Source organism: Palaemon carinicauda, chromosome 17, assembly GCF_036898095.1.
Source record: "Palaemon carinicauda isolate YSFRI2023 chromosome 17, ASM3689809v2, whole genome shotgun sequence".
NCBI lineage: Eukaryota > Metazoa > Arthropoda > Malacostraca > Decapoda > Palaemonidae > Palaemon > Palaemon carinicauda.
In genome coordinates, this window is record NC_090741.1 from 35,923,184 (window position 1) to 35,944,585 (window position 21,402).

The 21,402-nt window shown below is 42.5% G+C and overlaps 2 protein-coding genes across 3 annotated transcripts in view; one reads left to right on the top strand and one right to left on the bottom strand.

Moving 5' to 3' along the window:
- LOC137656669 (sister chromatid cohesion protein DCC1) overlaps positions 1–444 on the top strand; it is a 118,229-nt gene extending 117,785 nt beyond the window's left edge. For both annotated transcript variants that reach the window (XM_068390846.1, XM_068390845.1), the window contains exon 10: positions 266–444. In XM_068390846.1, coding sequence (XP_068246947.1) covers positions 266–371 — 106 coding nt within the window. In that variant the 3' untranslated portion in view covers positions 372–444. The remainder of the gene's footprint in view (positions 1–265) is intronic.
- LOC137656670 (transmembrane protein 59-like) lies at positions 436–20,245 on the bottom strand. Its single transcript, XM_068390847.1, has 6 exons — positions 20,053–20,245; positions 15,805–15,898; positions 15,588–15,682; positions 3,201–3,438; positions 2,881–3,053; positions 436–2,263 (listed from the first exon to the last, which is right to left on the bottom strand). Exons 1-6 carry the CDS (start codon positions 20,191–20,193, stop codon positions 2,114–2,116), a joined length of 891 nt encoding a protein of 296 aa, XP_068246948.1. The 5' UTR covers positions 20,194–20,245; the 3' UTR covers positions 436–2,113.
- Between the last annotated feature and the right edge of the window lie 1,157 nt (positions 20,246–21,402).

Here is a 21,402-nt window from a genome sequence, read left to right on the forward strand (position 1 = left end):
AAAGGATATTTAATTTTTTAAGGGGTAAATGATATAAATATTCCAGTATAATTCACTTTGTATGTGTTTTCTGATTGAACTATCCCAAATAAGCAGAGGACTAATGATATTGTTTTAATTTTACTTATCTTCAAATTTTCCCCGAGAGTTAAACAGTGATATCTTCAAATTTTTCCTCCAAGAGTTAACAGTGATAAAAAGTTATACCCTATTATTATCAGTACAACTAGGTGCTTCTCATTCTAACATAAATGTTTTCCTACAGGGACCTGGCAACAAATGCAACTCCCGTGAGTGCTCTTCTTACCAAGTACGCAAGAGCATCTACTAAGGATGGCATCAAGTATTACACTGGAAGACATGTGAAATGATGATTGTTAATCACTGTATGGTACAAGGTAATTATTTTGAATAAAACAGGGCAATAAATTCAAGTACATATTATTTGTTTATTGAATTCTGGTAACACAAAACATCTCATACTTGAAAGAAAACCTTCCAGAGAAAAATTTATTGCAAGTCAAGACAAACAAACCCGTGAAGACATTCAAATTCCAATAAGCACAATGAAAAGATTTAAAAATAAAACTTTTACTATTTATATCAGATCTCAAATGTTATTTCCATGTTCAGTGCCCATCGGGCATTATATTTCAGGTAACTTGCGAGTGACAATCCCTTCCCTCCCGAGATTTGGCATTAACAGGTTTCATCTGAGAAACAATAAATCATTAAAGCATCTAAAGGAAGTTGAACTCTTAAAACTTGGCGACAGGAAATGAGTTGTGCTAATTATGACATTTTGAACAATATCAAAGTTAGAATATCACAGATTGGGCTGTAACAAAAATTTACGATCAGCATCATTATCTTCCGGAAATGATGAGTAATTAAGACTATCTTTATAAACATATTATACCATGATTGTTTTGAATCAGTTTCCCAGTTCTAGATTGAAAATATAAGAATTGTAAATAAAAATATTACTTTTAAAGAAATATCCTTTTGTATTATAATTCCTGAATGATTACGCCAAAATTTCTATATAATAATTTTTATATCAATTAAAATTAATAGTTAACTGAAACCTCATCTAGAAATTCAAATACATATTTATAAAGCAAAGCATCAGTACGTTATACTTCGGTAAATATGGCAAATGTACACTTCAATTAACTGATACAGTATTACAGTGAAATTATGCTTACAAATCCTATTCTGTAAAAATTTATAAATGCTTTGAATGTACTTATGTCAATAACATTAGGAGTATAAAAGCAGTTCATGGCACTAAATTCAAGGTTTAGAAGAAAGGGAATGGAAAGGGTAATGTAAAACACTTATTGATAGAGAATTGTCGGGGGTATAAGGCTTAAGTATATCATTTGTTAAGGTAAAAACATAGTGTTATTGTGATTAGAAATGAAAGGGCAGAGAGAAAAGGAGTATTTTAATATTAATTTTTATTTACAAGCTCTGAGTTAAAGATACCAGTATTGACAGCCAATCTAGAAGCATGAAGATGGGTAAAGACAGCAGCAGATACATATGAAAAAAAAAAAAAACACTGGCTGGCAGTAAAGAATTTGTTCTTACGCAAAACTGAATGGCCTCTAAAATACAAAAAGAAACCATCGCACAAATGGCCGTCCATTCTACAGTGCAACACCATGCAAAAAAATCTAAAATGCTCATTCTGGCTACCAAATTAATTCCACAAGAGGATCACATCCTAAGAATATCTATATAATAATGAATTTCCATCACCTTCACTAATCTAAGGGTGAATACTACTAATAGAGGCACTCATCATATATATTTTTTGATTTGGCTAAGGAACACCAATAAAGGCTTTTACTATTTCTATATTGTACAATGTTTCTCTATGTTAATACTAAAGCACACCACATAGTTAACTCCCCAAGAAATATCACAACTAAAGCAGGATTATAGTGGAGCTAAAGCTTTAAAAAAATATTAATATTGTCAAACACCAGTGCAAACTGAAGTCCATAAGAAAAATTACATCAGTTTATAGTTCATTTAAGAATAGAAAAAAATAAAAAGCAGGCTAAAGTATCAAGAACATAAAGAGAAAACAGTAAAGTTAACACTAGATCAATGTATCAGGGAGTTTGACTTTAGTTGGTAGAGGTGGAGCTTGTAGATCTTCCTCCTCTGTGAAGCTCAACCTGGTCAGGTCCTCTGGTCGAACGAGCTTCACTGGCAAGGGCATTGGATCAATTTCCATGTTCTTTCCAGCCTGTAGAGAAGGGACAAATTAATAGCCTATTCACACTATTCCAATTAAAACTAGAGAAGCAATCAGTAAAGTGTAGATCTCTTCCATAGCAGCTTAATGCTCAACCTTGACCTCTGACCTTAGCATGTATTAATTGGCGAGGATTTTCATGCACTCATATGTGAACCAAGTTTGAAGTCTCTGTGACAACCATGTCCAAAATTATGGATGATTACGTGAATTGGACATTTTGCTTGACCTTCCAAAATTTAACCATTTCCAGATTTTTACATAACTGTTAATCCCAGCGAGTTTCGTTACTCTACGATCAAAATTGTGGCCAGGAAGCTGTTCACAAATACACTCACATACTTTTTTTTTCTTTAACAATTTTTAGAATGGTGTATGGGAACACTAACAAAGTAATTTAAAAACCACTGTACTTTTATACCACTAAAATTTTATGTATCAATATTATGCCTTTATGATGTGTGCAGTATTCACTTTACACTGCACCAGAAAAAGTTGGCTCTCCAAGATTTCCATCTCTATTACCTACTTCTATTTAAAAAAAAAAAAAAAAAAAAAAAAATCAATATTAAACCCGATAAACTAAAGGGGACACACTATTTACTTACTGTAAATGCTTTGGCCTTTGAAGTATTGCTAGAGCTGCATAGCGCAATGATGATGTACAAGGAAAAGACCACCAAAGCAACCACAAAGACAATCAAAATGTAAGGAGGAACGCCCACTTGTTCAGACACGCACTTCACAACTGACGGTTCATCAAGTTCCTCGTTCACTGTAACTGAAAAAAAAATGCACAAGTTAAAACATCCAAGTCATGTTTATTTACCAATACAAAAGACAAGCTAAGTTTATCCTATACTGTATATAATAAACACTTCAAGAGAAGCCACAGACACCAAAGTATCGAGCGAAAGTTAAAACTTACGTTGACGTGACTCCTGAGCTTGAAGGAGTGGGTTCTCGCTGTCGGCTATAGCTTCGGTATCAATTCCCAAAACAATTTCTGGGTCCGACTCTACGGCAACAATCTTGTTATCGTCACGGATGAAGTAAGTGATCAAGGAGGATCGGATGACGTGGACAGCTCCTACAACAGAGGAGTAGATGGCGTGAACCTGCATCAGAGGACTTAGCAGGTGGATGGAAGGTTCCTCACCAGCTTGCTGTAATTTCAGGACAAGAAAAATTACTTCACATAAGAAAAAATACAAAATATTTTCAAAATTTGTAATATTACATTACTTTTCTAGATTACTTACCTAATATTCTGTTATTTTACTGTAATACAGTAATGTATAAAATTTTTAATAAATACCCTATTACAATATTTAAATCTATGATTTATCCAAGCAAGCTCACAGTTCTGTTATGTAATTTCCAAGGAGCACTGCAAGGGAAGTATCTTTAACAAACTTAATCTATGCTGGATACAGAGAACCTAAATAATCAAGTAACCCTCTGATGAAGCTGCCCAGAAATTACATCATATAATTTAAAAATTTATGAATTTCAATCAACATACCGGGTGGTACACCTTCACCAACTAATCAAGGTTAAAATTACATTATTTTACATAAATTTGAAAAATCCAATACAAGTAATTTTTCCCTAAAATTTTTTTTTGTTTTTTATAATTAAGAGGTACAGTAATTAAGAAAAGACATATTTGTAAGTTACATACTGTAAAATCACAAATTTTAAGTAATTTGTATTTTTCCTAACAGTACTTACCTCGAACTACTTTCTTAGAAGTGTCTGGGATCTCCTCCCATCCAACCAGAATTTTGTATAGTTTACCCTACTCCCGTTTTCTATGCGGGGCACCTCTGGCGGAGTGATACGCGCCCAGAGACGACCCGGGGTCAGAGAGCATGCTTTCTCAGGTCTCTCCAGTAAGTTTTGTCAGATAAGTTTCTATTAAGTCCTGTAAGGCACTCGGGGTAGGATGGGCAGGCCATAACCCGAAAGTAGTTAGAGGTAAGTACTGTTAGGAAAAATACAAATTACTTAAAATTTGTGATTTGTTCCAACACGAAGTACTCACCTCGAACTACTTTCTTGGGAGACTTATACCTTAGGAGGTGGGAGTGTACCACAGGACCCAGAGACTGTGATGAGGAGAGAAAGGGGGGAGAACCTAGATAACATGAGAAAAAAGGGAAAACTACCCAAAAAAACTATCTAAGTGTCTAAGTAACTCACCCCTGTAAAATTCTTTGGAGACGTATCCATTCACTGACGATGTATGTCCTGGCAGTCAAGGGTTTTAGTGTCATTTCAGGGAGGGTAATAAGGGAACAGGGGGAGGTAAGGAAGGAACCTGTGTCTCTTGGACTTACTGCACGTGGTTACCCTAGGGCTACACCTTTAAATCTTTTGAAGCGCTGAAATGACGGGGCCGAGAGAGAATCCGTCCAAGGACCTCCTCGAACATTCCTTCAAGTAGTGAGCTGTGAAGGTTGACTGATTGGTCCAAGTACCTGCCCGTAGGATTTGGCCAACTGCCATGTTCTTTTCAAAGGCCAACTAAGTACTCAGCCCCCTGATGTCATGGGGTCTAGGCTTACCCGGAATAGGCATCCCTGCACTACTGTAGGCCCTCATGATCACTTGCCGTAGCCAGGAGATCGTGTTTTTGGAGACTTTTCTTCACCAAACCTGAGGAAACGAACAGATTCTTGATTCCGGGTCTAAGCCTGACTGTCCTCTACAAGTACTTCCGTACTGCTCTGACAGGGCACAGCCGCAAGTCCTTCGGGTCGACTGTACGTGGAATTGCCGGCACCGAGAAGCCTTCAAACTTGGAGTCCCAGACTGCGGGGTTCTGGGTCTTGGCCACGAAGGACGGTACAAACTTGAAGGTAGCTTCCCGCCATCCCTTCGAGAGTGACACCTCGTATGAGAGTCCATGTAGCTCCCCTACCCGTTTTGCCGATGCTAGCGCTAACAGAAAAACTGTCTCGAGGGTGAGCTCCTTGTCTAAGATGTCCTTCAGGGGTTCGAAGGGAGGTTCCGTCAAAATCTTCAGGACCCTAGGTACGTCCCATTGGGGCACTCAAACCGCTTGAGGATGGCATGATTGCTCGAAGCTCTTGATGAGCACCAAGATGTGTCTGGAGGAACCTAGGTCGATGCCCTTCAGGAGGAAGACCTGTCCTAAGGCGGCTCGGACTCCTTTAATGGTGGGAAGACATCTTTACCTCGTCCCTGAGATAGACTAAGAAGTCAGCTATCTCCGGGATGGAGGCTTTCAATGGCTTGATGTTCTTTGTGACACACCACCTCGTGAAGGTCGCCCATTTAGCCTGGTACACCGCGGCTGACGACTGTCTCAGGTAACCCGACATCCTCGTTGCTGTCTTCGCCGAATACCCTTCCTTCCTCAGGAGATGCTCAATAACCTCCATGTGTGAAGGCAGAGGGACCGAGGGTTTTCGTGGAACCTTTGAAAGTGTGGTTGCCGGAGAAGGTCCGACCTGTTCCGAAGGGGCCAAGGTGGAAGGCGCGCCAGTTCCTTTAGATCCGCGAACCACTCTCTCTCCGGCCACCAGGGCGCTAGCAAAGCCATCCACAGGTTGTCCGCTCTCCTCACCCTGTTGAGGACTTGTCGGAGCATTCTGAAGGGAGGGAAGGCATACACGTCGAGGTTGTCCCAAGGATGCTGGAAGGCATCCTCAAACGCCGCTCCTGGGTCTGGCACAGGAGAACAAAACACGGGGAGCTGTGCGTTCAGTCTGGTGGCGAAGAGGTCTATTACTGGCGAGCCCCATTTCTGAATCTTGGCCACCTCTGGGTGCAGGGACCACTCAAACCCCACCACTTGACCCACTCTGCTGAGGCCGTCGGCCAGGACGTTCCTCTTCCCCGGAATGAACCTGGCCGGGATCTTGATCTGCTCCCTTTCGGCCCATTCCAGGAACTCAAACGTGAGGCCGCACAACTCCCTTGCTTCTTTATGTAGGCCACCACCATGGCGTTGTCGCACATCAGTGCCACGGTGTTTCCCCGGAGCTTCTGAACGAATTCTAAGCATGCCCTTTGCACTGCCATCATTTCCAGCACATTGATGTGCAGGTTCTTCTCCTCGGTTCCCCACCTTCCTCTTGCTGTGCTGTCGAGGAGATGAGCACCCCAACCCTCCTTTGATGCGTCCGTGAAGAGGAGCATCTCCGGAGGATCGGCCGCGAAGGGCATCCCCTTGAGGGTGTTCGAAGTGTCATGCCACCACTCGAGGACCTCCTTCGTTTCCGGGGACATCGGGACCACCTTGTGTGGGGAGTCTCTCTGGTTCCAGCCCTCCTTCAGATTCCACTGTACTCCCCTGAGTTTGAGTCTCCCCTGTGGGACTAGCTTCTCCAATGACACGAGGCGACCTATTAGCCTCTGCCAGTCCTTGGCTCTCCTGGGCTGACCCCATAGGAAGGGCCGTAGGATCTGACTCAGGTTGTCCAGTCTTTCCGCGAAAGGGAATGCTCTCGTCAACCAGGAGTCCAGGACCATCCCAAGGTAGGTCATCCTGGTGGAGGGTATCAATTGAGACTTCTTCAGGTTGATGGTGATACCCAGGACGTTGCAGAACTGTAGGAGCTTCGCGCCTTGCCCCCTCAGTGTTTCCTCTGAGGCTGAAAGTAACAATCAGTCGTCTAGTTACCGAATCAGGCAGATGCCCTGTTCGTGCACCCAGGCTGAGACTGTCGTGAAGATCCTCGTGAAGACCTGAGGGGCTGTGGACAGACCGAAGCAGAGGGTCTTGAACTGCAACGTTTGGGTACCCCATTTCATCCTTAGCTACTTCCTGCTGGAGGGGTGGACAGGGACCTGGAAGTATGCGTCTTTGAGGTCTATGGACATCATGAAGTCTCCTTCCCTCAAGGCCGCTAGGACCGACTTCGGAGTGTCCATCTTGAAGTCGGTCTTGCACACGAACCTGTTGAGGGCCGAGAGGTCTATGACCGGTCTCCAGCCCCCAGCCGCTTTCTCCACCAGGAAAAGTCTGCTGTAGAACCCTGGACCTGGGTCCTTGACTGGTTCCATTGCCCCTTTCGCCAGCATAGCAGAGACCTCTTCTTGTAGGGCCGTCCTTCGGTACCAACCATTCCGCCTGTTGATCTGGTATCAGAGGTGGGGGGTCCACCAGGAAGGGCAACCTGTACCCTTCTTTCAGGACTGTCACGGTCCATGGGTCCGATCCGTGGTCCCGCCATACTTGCCAAGAATGTTTGAGGCATCCCCCCACCTGAGGCTTCGGCAGGAGTAGGGGGCCTCTCTCCCTATCTCCTTTGAGAGGCGCGGCCCGATTGACCTCTTCTGGCGGCTGAATAGGAGGGCCTAAATGCTGACTGCGCAGCCGACGTTCCCCTACGGGAGGGCTGCGAGGGTTGCTGCCAGGATGCAGGAGGGGCGTCCCTCCTGGGCTGGTTAGGCAAGGCGCAAGGAGGGAGAGGGACGTCAGACGGAGCTCTCCTATGGGTAGGTCTTCTTGCTGGCGGGGGCCTGAGTTCCGCCACACCCTTTAGTTTCCTCACCCTCTCCACCGTCTCTTCCACTTCCTTGAGGGGGAAAACCGAGTCGTCCCACAGAGGAAGGCTCCTCAGGGACCTCGCTTCCCTGTCGGGGAGCCTCCTGACAAGCCTGCTGAGCACTGTGTCTCTCTTCCTCAGAATCCAGTTGGCAGTTTGCGTTATCGACTGATGGGAAAGGAACTTCAGGGCCTTACCTCCCGAGCTAATCAGGTCCTTCAGCAAGGCCTGATTTTCCCGGAATTGCGAGGTCATGCGCTGACTGGAATCCTACCAGCGTGAAGGCCCATCAATCCAGCCACGATAATACGTGGACCAAGTACCTAGACAGCTCCTCCCTCATGGCAGTCTCCGTGGGGGAGAAACAAACCGGTGCTGTGGTAGCTCTCTCCTCCACTGCACCCTGTCCCAAGATGGCGACTGCCGGTTCTACTGCGCAGGCCCCCCCGCGGTGTGCTTCAGGAGGTAGAACCGGGACTGCGTCTTCAGGCCATGACCTTGCTCACGTGCGCCAATCCCAGCTTCACATCCCTTGCCAAAGGGAGGGCTAGCGAGGGCCTCTGCTGCACAGGCGCATCCACCAATATGTTGAGGCTCGAGAGCCAGACCCCGTCAGTAGAGGGCTCAGGTTCGTCCAGCCTATGGTGCCGCCGGATGAGGCCTATCACCCTCCTGTATGAGGAAACCTCCGCTGGCGAACCTTCTTCTCCGTCTTCTACCTTCTCCGATGGGGGCCTCAGTTCTCGTGACGAAGGACCTCCGACAGGGGGAGCCGCACTGGGAGGAGGCATCCTCCTGGAGTGGTCCAGTTCCTTCGCTTCAGGTAGTAGGACGGGCATCGCCGCTGGAACGGAGGACTCCGTCCTGGTCCTATCTCTTCTTCCGACGGACCATGGGTCTGCGGGCTTGCCCGTCGAGGAAAGGGATTTCTCCCGTTCTGGACGACTCATCGACGATCTAGAGGCCGGGACGCGGCTGCCAGACCGAAGGGGCGACTCTCCCCGCTGGGCGGGTGGAGTCGGAACCTGTCCCTTGGTGCCTGATGAGACGAGTCCCTCCATCGGTCATACCTCCTTCCGTCGACAAAGCCTACTGGTGAGCGGGGCCTTGGACGCCATCCCGAGGTGCCCGCGACTGCTGCAACCACCTGGAGTTGGCTACGGGGAATGGAGACTCGTACCCATTCCTCTTCTGGCGAAAGACTTCTCCGACCTGGAACGTCTCCTCCCGTGGCGAGAGCGTGAATGGGAGCACGATCGAGATCTTCTCCTGCGGGACCTATCTCGTCGTCTCCTATGGTCCCTCGGGGCTCCGACTTCTGACGAGTAAGAGTAGGCCTCTACCGAGGAGCCCGAAGACCTGTAGGACCTCGTTGGAGGGGCTGAGACTTGCCGCATTGCTGGTGGTTCTGCATGGGGTTCGGCCGGCGAAGAAGGCTCCATGAAGTCCGCCGGGAACGTAGCTGAAGGCGTTGGAGGGGAGCGGGGGAGCTCCTCACTGGGGAACCAGCTCTCAAAGTCCTCTTCTGTCCTCAGGGGCGATCTGAAGGGCGTCTTCGGAGGGGCCCACCCGAGCTGATGGAGGCGAGTCGTCCTTCTCGGCAGCACCCTCGGCTGCTGACGCACCTGAAAAACCAGCCCACGAGACTGGAGAAGGCGCTGTTACCGTTTTTCCCCACATCGGATCGTCCGAAGAGATGGGACCTGCTTTCACCAGGGCTCCGTCCTCTGGATACACACCTGGCCCTCCCTCAGGCCCCCACTTGCCTGGACCGAAGACATAATCCCACTGTCCGGTAAATCAGACTCATGGGGAAGGGCCACAGGCCGCTTCCCTGCAACAGACTTACCTCGACCCTACTCTGGGTAGGGGAAGACGGCAGAGAGAGACTGTCCGACGGGACGCCGGGCGAAGCGAGGGGCGAAGAGACGCTGGACTTCCTAGGGGATCGACGAGAGGTCTTCTTCTTCTTAGTGCCGTACCGCACCCACTGCACTTCATTCAAGGACTTGCACTCCGGACACGTGGCTGTAGGGGAACACACACTGCCCGTACACGACGAACACAAGGAGTGCTGGTCAACTTCGGGCTTAGAGAGGAAAGCGCCACACGATTTCCCGGCTACAGGCGCAGGGCAACGACGGGGATGCTCCATAATGCACTAGTAATACACCACGAGACACAGGAACACAGAGGGAAAGGATAGGGAAACACACAAAGGGACCACATAGGAACCGCGTGTGACACAAAGGGTCGCACTGGGTTAAGAGAGAGCGTCGGGGTGTTAACGCCGACGCGACCAGAAACTTACTGGAGAGCGAGACCTGAGCAAGCATGCTCTCTGACCCTGGGTCGTCTCTGGGCGCGTATCACTCCGCCAGAGGTACCCCGCATAGAAAACGGGAGTATGGTAAACTACACAAAATTCTGGTCGGATGGGAGGAGATCCCAGATACTCCTAAGAAAGTAGTTCGAGGTAAATACTTCGTGTTGGAACAAAGAAGGTTTAAGGATAATCTTACTGATAAGCAAGTTTACTAAGCAATACAAGGCAGAAGAGACCTGAAATGCTGAGAAAGTCAAAACAAGTTTCTGTAAGTAAAGTCAAGATCATAGTTAAAGCAACAAATCCATTTTGAAAAAAAAAATTACCTACCATTAAAATGAATGAAACTAGTAAAATTCTCACTGAGAACACCAACAGAAATAGAATAACCCACACCTTGGGCAGGCTCACAGACCCCTGACACTTTAGTCCCTCATGGGGTCATCTGGATTTACCACTAATGTGCCCCATGTAACGGCAAGCTCAGATAGCATGGCTAAAACTGCCGACAGCATCATCTGCGGGGGACAGGCTATACCCCAAGCATGAGACAATGCTGGGAGGTAAGCAGGGACGTGGACCCGACCCTTTTTCCGACAGCAAGCAAATCATAAAGACAAGGCTCACTACGTTCATGTCCTCCGAGGGTAAAACAAAAAAGGATACATTTTAATAATTAGGTGCCTGAAACTCACCCTACCTGTCCCTAACAACCTCTCCCCTCATTTATTGAGCAATCTCTTCTTTAAAATTACTGAATATCACTGCAAGAGAAGCATCTCTAAAGATACCAAGAGTGGACATGCTACTGCTTGCTCTAGCAGTTGCTAAATCTTTCAGAGTTACAGGGATTAGTTTGAACTTCCTATGCTTAGCAAATAATGCTACAGTACTTGATTTACACATAAAGGTAGTCAAAACTATCCCTACACTCACCACATATCTTCCACAGACTACACCGGCCTTAGATATGATGTAATTAGTGTAATGATCAATGATTTTAAAAAGCTCCCTACATTTACAAACAGTAATTTGGCCACTCAACAAAATTGAGGAAACACACTTCTTACAGATGGAAGTAATTAACAAAGGTAAACCACTAAAAACATTTTAAAATGGAGGAGTTCCTCAGGGTACATGTTGGCTTTGCCAGCAAACCGGAGAGAATAAGCAACGCAACCGAGAGTAGTCATGTCGTCACCGGCCATTCACCTATAGCAGCACAGCCAGGCATGGCTCGGGAGAGCAGTAGAAAATCCTACTTTAAATTAGGGGTTCATACTCTCACCTCTGGAGGAGGAACAGCAATGAACTTGGGAGAGATTCATTGAAATGAAAAAAAAAAAAAAATCTTCACTTCAGTTTAAAAAAAGAACCAGACCAACCATTATAAAAAGACCAAAAAAACATAACCGTCATAAGAAATAGATCCACAATATATCTAAATAACAAAATCTATATGATTTTGAAATGAAATGATGAGAGCAGATATGACAGTGGCAGGGTGATCAAGTTAATCCAAAAAACCTTGGTGACTGGGTCTAACTGAAAACTTGGACATGGACATACACAATTTGCAAATTAAAGCTGTATGAAAATCCTTCAACTGAAATGCATCCAACTAATGAAACCTAATTAACCCATTTACCCCCCAAAAGGACGTACTGGTACGTTTCACAAAAGCCACCCCTCTACCCCCATGGACGTACCGGTACGTCCTTGCAAAAAAAAATAAGGCTATAAAAAAAAATTTTCATACATACATACATATACCAAGGCACTTACCCCAATTTTGGGGAGTAGCCGACATCAACAAGAAACAAAAACAAAAAGGGGACCTCTACTCTCTACGTTCCTCCCAGCCTAACAAGGGACTCAACCGAGTTCAGCTGGTACTGCTAGGGTGTCACAGCCCACCCCCACATTATCCACCACAGATGAAGCTTCATAATGCTGAATCCCCTACTGCTGCTACCTCCACGGTCATCTAAGGCATCGGAGGCAGCAGCAGGGCCTACCGGAACTGCGTCACAATCGCTCGCCATTCATTCCTATTTCTAGCACGCTCTCTTGCCTCGCTCACATCTATCCTCCTATCACCCAGAGCTTCCTTCACTCCATCCATCCACCCAAACCTTGGCCTTCCTCTTGTACTTCTCCCATCAACTCGTGCATTCATCACCTTCTTTAGCAGACAGCCATTTTCCATTCTCTCAACATGGCCAAACCACCTCAACACATTCATATCCACTCTAGCTGCTAACTCATTTCTTACACCCGTTCTCACCCTCACCACTTCGTTCCTAACCCTATCTACTCGAGATACACCAGCCATACTCCTGACACTTCATCTCAAACACATTCAATTTCTGTCTCTCCATCACTTTCATTCCCCACAACTCCGATCCATACATCACAGTTGGTACAATCAATTTCTCATATAGAACTCTCTTTACATTCATGCCCAACCCTCTATTTTTTACTACTCCCTTAACTGCCCCCAACACTTTGCAACCTTCATTCACTCTCTGACGTACATCTGCTTCCACTCCACCATTTGCTGCAACAACAGACCCCAAGTACTTAAACTGATCCACCTCCTCAAGTAACTCTCCATTCAACATGACATTCAACCTTGCACCACTTTCCCTTCTCGTACATCTCATAACCTTACTCTTACCCACATTAACTCTCAACTTCCTTCTCTCACAGACTCTTCCAAATTCTGTCGCTAATCGTCCAAGCTTCTCTTCTGTGTCTGCAACCAGTACAGTATCAACCGCAAACAACAACTGATTTACCTCCCATTCATGGTCATTCTCGTCTACCAGTTTTAATCCTCGTCCAAGCACTTGAGCATTCACCTCTCTCACCACTCCATCAACATACAAGTTAAACAACCACGGCGACATCACACATCCCTGTCTCAGCCCCACTCTCACCAGAAACCAATCACTCACTTCATTTCCTATCCTAACACATGCTTTACTACCTTTGTAGAAACTTTTCACTGCTTGCAACAACCTTCCACCAACTCCAAATAACCTCATTACATTCCACATTGCTTCCCTATCAACTCTATCATACGCTTTCTCCAGATCCATGAACGCAACATACACCACCTTACCTTTTGCTAAATATTTCTCGCATATCTACCTAACTGTAAAAATCTGATTCATACAACCCCTACCTCTTCAAAAACCACCCTGTATTTCTAAGATTGCATTCTCTGTTTTATCCTTAATCCTATTAATCATTACTCTACCATACACTTTTCCAACTCTGTTTTATCCTTGATACTATTAATCATTACTCTACCATACACTTTTCTAACTCTGTTTTATCCTTGATTCTATTAATCATTACTCTACCATACACTTTTCCAACTCTGTTTTATCCTTGATTCTATTAATCATTACTCTACCATACACTTTTCCAACTCTGTTTTATCCTTGATTCTATTAATCATTACTCTACCATACACTTTTCCAACTACGCTTAACAAACTAATACCTCTTGAATTACAACACTCATGCACATCTCCCTTACCCTTATATAGTGGTACAATACATGCACAAACCCAATCTACTGGTACCATTGACAACACAAAACACATATTAAACAATCTCACCAACCATTCAAGTACAGTCACACCCCCCTCCTTCAACATCTCAGCTCTCACACCATCCATACCTGATGCTTTTCCTACTCTCGTTTCATCTAGTGCTCTCCTCACTTCATCTATTGTAATCTCTCTCTCATTCTCATCTCCCATCACTGGCACCTCAACACCTGCAACAGCAATTATATCTGCCTCCCTATTATCCTCAACATTCAGTAACCTTTCAAAATATTTCGCCCATCTTTTCCTTGCCTCCTCTCCTTTTAACAACCTTCCATTTCCCTCTTTCACTGTCTCTTCAATTCTTGAGCCAGTCTTCCTTACTCTCTTCACTTCTTTCCAAAACTTCTTCTTATTCTCTTCATATGAAAGACCCAATCCCTGACCCCACCTCAGGTCAGCTGCCCTCTTTGCCTCACGTACCTTGCGCTTTACTTCCACATTTCTCTCTTTATATTTTTCATACTTCTCTACACTATTACTCTGCAGCCATTCTTCAAAAGCCCTCTCTTTCTCTTCCACTTTTACCTTCACTCCACCATTCACTGCCCTTCCTCATGCTGCCTCCAACAACCTTCTTTCCACACACATCACTTGCAATCTCAACAAAATTTTCTTTTACTAACTTCCACTCCTCCTCTAAATTGCCAGTTTCTCTTATTTTCACTTCGTCATATATCATTTTCAACCTTTCCTGATATTTACTTTTTACCCCCGGTTTTATTAGCTCTTCAACCCTCACTACCTCCCTTTTACATCCACCTACTCTATTCCCCCACTCTTTTGCAACAACTAATTTTCCTTTCACCAAAAAATGATCAGACATACCGTTAGCCATACCCCTAAACACGCGCACGTCTTTCAATCTTCCAAACATTCTTTTAGTTATCAACACATAATCCATTAATGCCCTTTCTACTACTCTTCCATTTGCCACTCTTACCCATGTATACTTATTTTTATCTTTCTTTTTGAAAAAGCTATTACTTATCACCATCTCTTGCTCAACACACATATCTACCAGTCTCTCACCACTCTCATTTTCACCTGGTACGCCATAGTTCCCAATGACACCTTCTACCTCTCCAACGCCCACTCTAGCATTTAAGTCACCCATGACAACTACATAATTCCTTCTACCCAGTCCTTCTACACACCTAGTTAATTCATTCCAGAACTCATTCCGCTCTTCTTCACTTTTCTCACTACCTGGCCCATACGCACTGACAAAAGGCCAACATTCCCTACCCAACCTAACCCTTACCCACATTAACCTAGATGATATCTCCTTCCATTCCACTACTTTACCTGTCATCCATTCACTCAGCAATAAAGCCACACCCTCTCTCGCTCTTCCCCTTTCAATCCCAGACACTTTACCAGACATTTCACTAAACATCACTTCACCCTTTCCTTTTATCTTCGTCTCACACAAGGCCAATACATCCATCCTTCTATTCCTAAACATACTTCCAATTTCACATCTTTTACTCTCTATCGTACTACATCCACGCACATTCAAACACCCCAAAACTAGAGTGCGGGGAGCAGTCACTCTCCCCCCAGCTCCATACTTTTGATAATTTTTTTGAGAAAATTCAGGCATTTTCCAAGAGAATGAGACCAACCTGACCTCTCTATGACAAAAATTAAGGCTGTTAGAGCAATTTAAAAAAAATATACTGCAAAATGTGCTGGGAAAAAAATAACCCCCTGGGAGTTAAGGGCTGGAAATTTCCAAATAGCCTGGGGGTAAAAGGGTTAATAACTATAAATATGTAATGCACTAATGGAATACTCAATAAAGCTTATTGAATGCAGTATCATAAACCCCACACAAATTACCTTCTTCTCATCCACGACGATCTTCTGTTGAATGTCGCAGCCATCTCTGCAAGCATCAGTTCGTGAAGAATTTTCACTATAGGCCTCGACACACGCTATAATAAAAAACATTAATTCAAAATCTTCTGATACTACTGAAAGGATTTCAAATCATTTATAAAATTGACTAAGAAATAGCATTTGTCTACAATAAAATTAAAACTGAAGTATAACTTACAGCCATAACAGGCAAGATTCATCTGGGTGGCATTCACATCATTTGATATGAAGAACTCCTCGATCACATGGAAGCGACATCCTCGTTGGCATTCCTGAAATAGAACAAAATTTTGGATTCACTGGAAGTGCAATAAAAAAATTTTGCATATTTAACTCAAAATGACATATTTGGAAGGAATTTGTATTTTTTAACGACACAAACCCTTGTTCTTATAAGTAGGAGATGGAGATGATACCAGCATAAGCTGGATCACAGCTATAGAAACTCATAACGAGGTGTCAACAACTAGTCTGGTTGTTACCTGTGGGTCGCGGGTAAGTCTTACATTGCAGACAGGATTTCCAGGGGTAGGTGGTGGCGGGTAACATAAGTGTAAAGAACTTGAGTTTGTAAAGTTAGGAAAAATACAAATTACTTTCAAATTTGTCATCTGTTCCGACACGAATATAAACCATCGTTCTTTACGTAAGAGACTCATGCTATGGTGGATGGAAGTCCTCTTTCCAACTAGCTGGTACTTTAATACTGTACCCGAGAACGCTGCGTCTAAGAATGGAAATATGTGAGATGAGCATCCTGACACCTCGTTAACCAGTGGCATGACACTACCAGCAGGTCAACGGCTCGTGCAAAGGTAGAAAGTAAGAGTAAGAACATCAACGTGGCATCGTCTGGGCAAAATATAAACAATACGTTGGCGAATATATATACTGTGGTCTACCCAGACCCCATCTCCCCCTGGTAAAAAGAATAGGGCCATAATAATAAATATCACCATATATATTAACTAAACAGCTACATGGGACTTACCTGCAGTTAACCGAGATATATCTGACAGAGAAGACTGATGTTGTACCCCAAGGTATGGGAGGATGAAGAAAGAAAAAGGCCAGTCATTCTTTCCATTCATCTAAGACTAAAACCTTAACCTCAGTCATCGACCAACGGCTAATAGTCCTGCGAGGGAACAAAAATAGCTATACCAACTATTGAGCAGGCACCAGAAGGTGTAAAGAAAACGTAACAAAGGACCTGTGTGTTATGTCTTGCAGATTATGGCTGTGAAGGTGGTTTGGTACCTCCAAACACCACCCTATAGTACCTGTGCTGCAGAAAGGTTTTTTTCTGAAAAAAAGAAACAGTACAACCAAGGAGCATAAGTGGTGGATTACCCTTAAATCTGCACTTGTTTGGTGTACATGCAACAGTTCCTCCTTTACTTGAACCAGATGGCTCTGTCACTCACTGGTAACCCCTTTTGGCTGATGTGTTTAACAGTAAGCAGAGTAATGAGAAACTCAAACTTACACATTTCTGTTTTCCTAAGGCTAAACTAACTAGATTAGCTTTTTGATCTCATGAAATTAAAGCTCTCTTGATGGATCTTGCTTTTGGAGGTGTAGACCCAAATGGTATTTTTCCTTTTTTTTTTTTATAGACTGCAGAATTCTTAGCTCCAAAGTTATCTGTTATTTTGCACAAATTAGCAAGAAGAGAAGCTTTTAGGACTTGTTGGAGAATTGGTAACATTACTCCACTATGTAAATGTTTTTGTGGTAGCTTAAGTCCAACTGAATAACCCCCAATTTCCATAACTCCCATATTATCTAAAGTGTTTGAACGTTTTTTGGCAAAACATCTTAATAAGTTTGCTGACGGTAATCATCTGTTCCCTAGTTTACAATTTGGTTTTTGTAAAGGCCTTGGAACATGTGATGTGCTTCTTACAATCACCAATGCTGTACGGAAATCCCTTGATTGTGGTCAGGACACCTGATTAAATGGAAGATAGTTTATTATCATAATTACTAAGCTACAACCCTAGTTGGAAAAGCAGGATGCTATAAGTCCAAGGGCTCCAACAGGGAAAAATACCTCAGTGAGGAGAGGAAATAAGAACAAATAAATTAAAAGATAAATAATGAACAATCAAAATAAAATATTCTCAGAACAGTAACAATATTAAAATGAATCCTACATATACAAAATATAAAAAATCCAAACAAACAAAAGGAGGAGAAATAAGATAGAATAGTGTGCCCACAGGAAAGAGAACTTTACCCTAAGACAGTGGAAGACCACAGTACTGAGGCTATGGTACTCCCCAAGACTAGAGAATAATGGTTTAACTTTGGAGTGTTCTCCTTGAATCCAATCTGTTCGTTATGGAACACTGAACAAAGGCAGACTCCAAAGGAACAAGGTTATGGTCATTTGAAGGAAAAGACGCTCATACTGATGATCTACATCAAAACTACAAAACGTGACAACTGCATACAAAACTGGCCCAAATAAATTTTACAGTACTGTATGATTATACATTAAATATTAGTGATAAAACAATAAATTAAAGATAAAAATCTACGATAAGTAAATTTATGTTTTATGTTAAACCTACGCTTCTAAAATATGTTAAAATCTTAAAAACGAACACTCGGAAGCCAATAAAAGATCAGAAATAGTTTTACGACTCAAACAAAATTCTATGTCTTCTAAAGACTCGGCATTCAGAAAAAAACATACCTTATGCTTAAAATTGTGCCACACTCACTAAACTTTGGAATTGTCTCATGAGGTGTATATAAAAAAACATGGGTCTTGTATGACTAACATGCAATCTCATTCAAATTATAATTTTTTTTTGTCTTATATAATTGATGATTTCATATCTTTTGATTTATTATTTTCAGATTCATTATTCCATATATTTGGAGTTTCATAACTAAAAAATGGTTTAAGATGGTAGTAGGTTAGCCAGGACACCAGCCACCCATTGAAATACTACCACTAGAGAGTTATGGGGTCCTTTGACTGGCCACATTACATTGGATCCTTCTTTGTAGTTATGGTTCACTTTCCCTTTGTCTACACATACGTCAACAGTCTGGCCTATTCTTTATATATTCTCCTCTGTCCTTATACACATAACAACATTGAGAATACCAAATAATTCTTCTTCCCCCAAGGGGTTAACTACTGCACTGTAATTGTTCAGTGGCTACTCTCCTCTTGGTAAGGGTAGAAGAGACTCTTTAGCTATGGTAAGCAGCTCTTCTAGGAGAAGGACACTCCATAATCAAAACATTGTTCTCTAGTCTTGGGTTGTGCCATAGCCTGTGTACCATGGCCTTTCACTGTCTTGAGTTGGAGTTTTCTTGCTTGAAGGTACACTCGACCACACTATTCTATCGTATTTCGCTTCCTTTTGTTTTGTAAGAGTTTTTATAGTTTATATATGAAATACTTCTTTGAATGTTGTTAATGTTTTTAAAATATTTTATTTTACCCTGTTTCCTTTCCTCACTGGGCTATTTTCCCTGTTGAGCCCCCTGGCCTTATAGCATCCTGCTTTTCAAACTAGGGTTGTAGCTTAGCAATAATAATAATAATGTAATCCAGGGTTAATGTTTATGTAGTTGATTGGGACAAGCATAAACTCTTATTGTTCATTTGTTTTTCTTTATGGGGAGAATAGTTTTACCTTTGGCCGAAGTACAATATTATGAAGGTAGTTTTATGATTTACGAATTATTGAGATTTTGTCTTAGGGTAAGCTAGGGATATGGCAATCTTAGGGGGAAGCAGAGGACGTAAACTCTGCGGTAGAAATGTGGGTTAGAATTTGTCAGTCTTAGGGGGTGGCAGGGGGCGTAGACTCCCCAGTAAATAAGTGAGTAAGGATATGGCTCCTAAAGTAGGTTAGGTGGGGAACTTTAGGTTAAGTGGTATTTTTGTGTTTGCTTCCCTTATAAAATGTGGTATCCAAGTCATAACTTTTGGAATTGTAAACCGTCTAAAATTTGAAAAATATGGATTTTCCTAACTGTTTGCATCAGAGCATTTCAAAAAATTCTTTAGAAATATTGTGATTTCCCCAGCTATCCAAGTTCTCCTAGGGATGTTTAAACAGTCCAATAAACAAGTAATTTCATTTAGTTATCTTAACTAAAAGGTTAAAAACGTCTGAAATGACTGACAAACCTTCACTCGTTGTCAGTCACGGGACAGCTGACTTATCACTCCCCAGTTCCACACACTACGTCGTATTCCCAAATTAAAAAGCATTAAACCAATGACATTTCCATCCTGCCAGGTCATAAACTACCTGACCTGGTCCTCGATATAACAGGTCAAGACATCTAAAGGTTAAATGGGTATGGCCTGACATTCCCAGCTTTCTACGTTTGGCTACTTTCGCAAATTCTTCCCCCGAGGACGAAAACGCTAAAATCGGGAAATACTTACGCCAACTGTTCCAGATTGCTGGTATTTATCTGTGCAGTTCTTGCTGCACATGACAGCATCCGCTGCAGCATCGTCAAATGTCTCCGATGCCTGACACACGGCAAAAATTGCCAAAATTAAGGCCAATGTTTTGTTCGCCATCGCGATTCACCTTTGCCACAACACTACTGGTAGTTGCAGGTCTTGCTGCTCTGTGACGTCACGAAGGTTGTTTTGTTCGATTCCTTCACGATCGCTATTTCCGGAAATTATTTATTTGTGATACTTAATTACCATTTGCAAAGATTTATACGTTAATTATACTATTGTCAATTATATTATAGATTATTATTACATAACTTACTTCAGAATGATCATTTATATGTATTTCCTGAAATAAAATATTCAGGTGTAATGACTTATATCCGAACACATGAAACGAACTTTTAGAACGTGGCAAGTTACTTAAGATTTAAGACTCGTTCAGTTTCCAAAACAATGGAATTCCTTCACAACAGCAATTCATTCATTCATTCACTCATTCTTTCGTATTATGAATAGGATCTGGTTGCTTACATCTATAAAACAAAGAACTCAGTCAAGGAGATTCGCCAAGTTTGTTATTCTCCTGTTATCTACATCTTAAGTTACAAGGTGAAAATATCTACTGTACCACACAAAACTATTTACTTTCAACCGTTGTTTTTCATTGTTAACAATATACGTTATATAATACGATGGAATATCATTTATAGTGTCTACAGAAAGTTAATCAGACAATAATTTTAGATATATTCTTTGTTGTAACCTTTTTCTCTAATTGTAATGAATACGTTTGGTTCAATTAAGAGGCTAGATCAACAAAAAAAATCTACATTCCAAACGACTTCCTCTCTCTCTCTCTCTCTCTCTCTCTCTCTCTCTCTCTCTCTCTCTCTCTCTCTCTCTCTCTCATAGAGCTCTTTATTGTTTACTAATCTTTCAAAATCGTTACTTGCATGTTAGCAAAATTATATAATATATATATATATATATATATATATATATATATATATATATATATATATATATATATATATATATATATATATATATATATATATATATATATATATACAGCCGTAAGTAATGTACACTGCAAGACAAATGCTTCAAACATATCCTTCCACTCTCGTCTGGTCTCTCCATGCCAGTTTATACCCGTAAAATTTTCTTAGCTCGATAATCCGTCGCCTTCTCTTCTTTTCTCTGCTTGTTTTGTAATATCTATGGACCCATTCTTTGTTATTCTTGATATCTGTCATTCTATTTATATATCTTGCCCATGTCCATTTCTTTTTCTTACGTGTTGTTAAAATATCTTCTACTTTA

Excerpts from the sequence above, each read along its gene's own strand:
- LOC137656670 (XM_068390847.1), bottom strand. The coding sequence starts at position 20,193 with ATGGCGAACAAAACATTGGCCTTAATTTTGGCAATTTTTGCCGTGTGT. Across the intron at positions 3,439-15,587 it reads TCGTCGTGGATGAGAAGAAG|CAAGCTGGTGAGGAACCTTC; the intron begins GTAATTTGTGTG and ends CTGAAATTACAG. Across the intron at positions 2,264-2,880 it reads CAAAGGCCAAAGCATTTACA|GCTGGAAAGAACATGGAAAT; the intron begins GTAAGTAAATAG and ends CCTTCTCTACAG.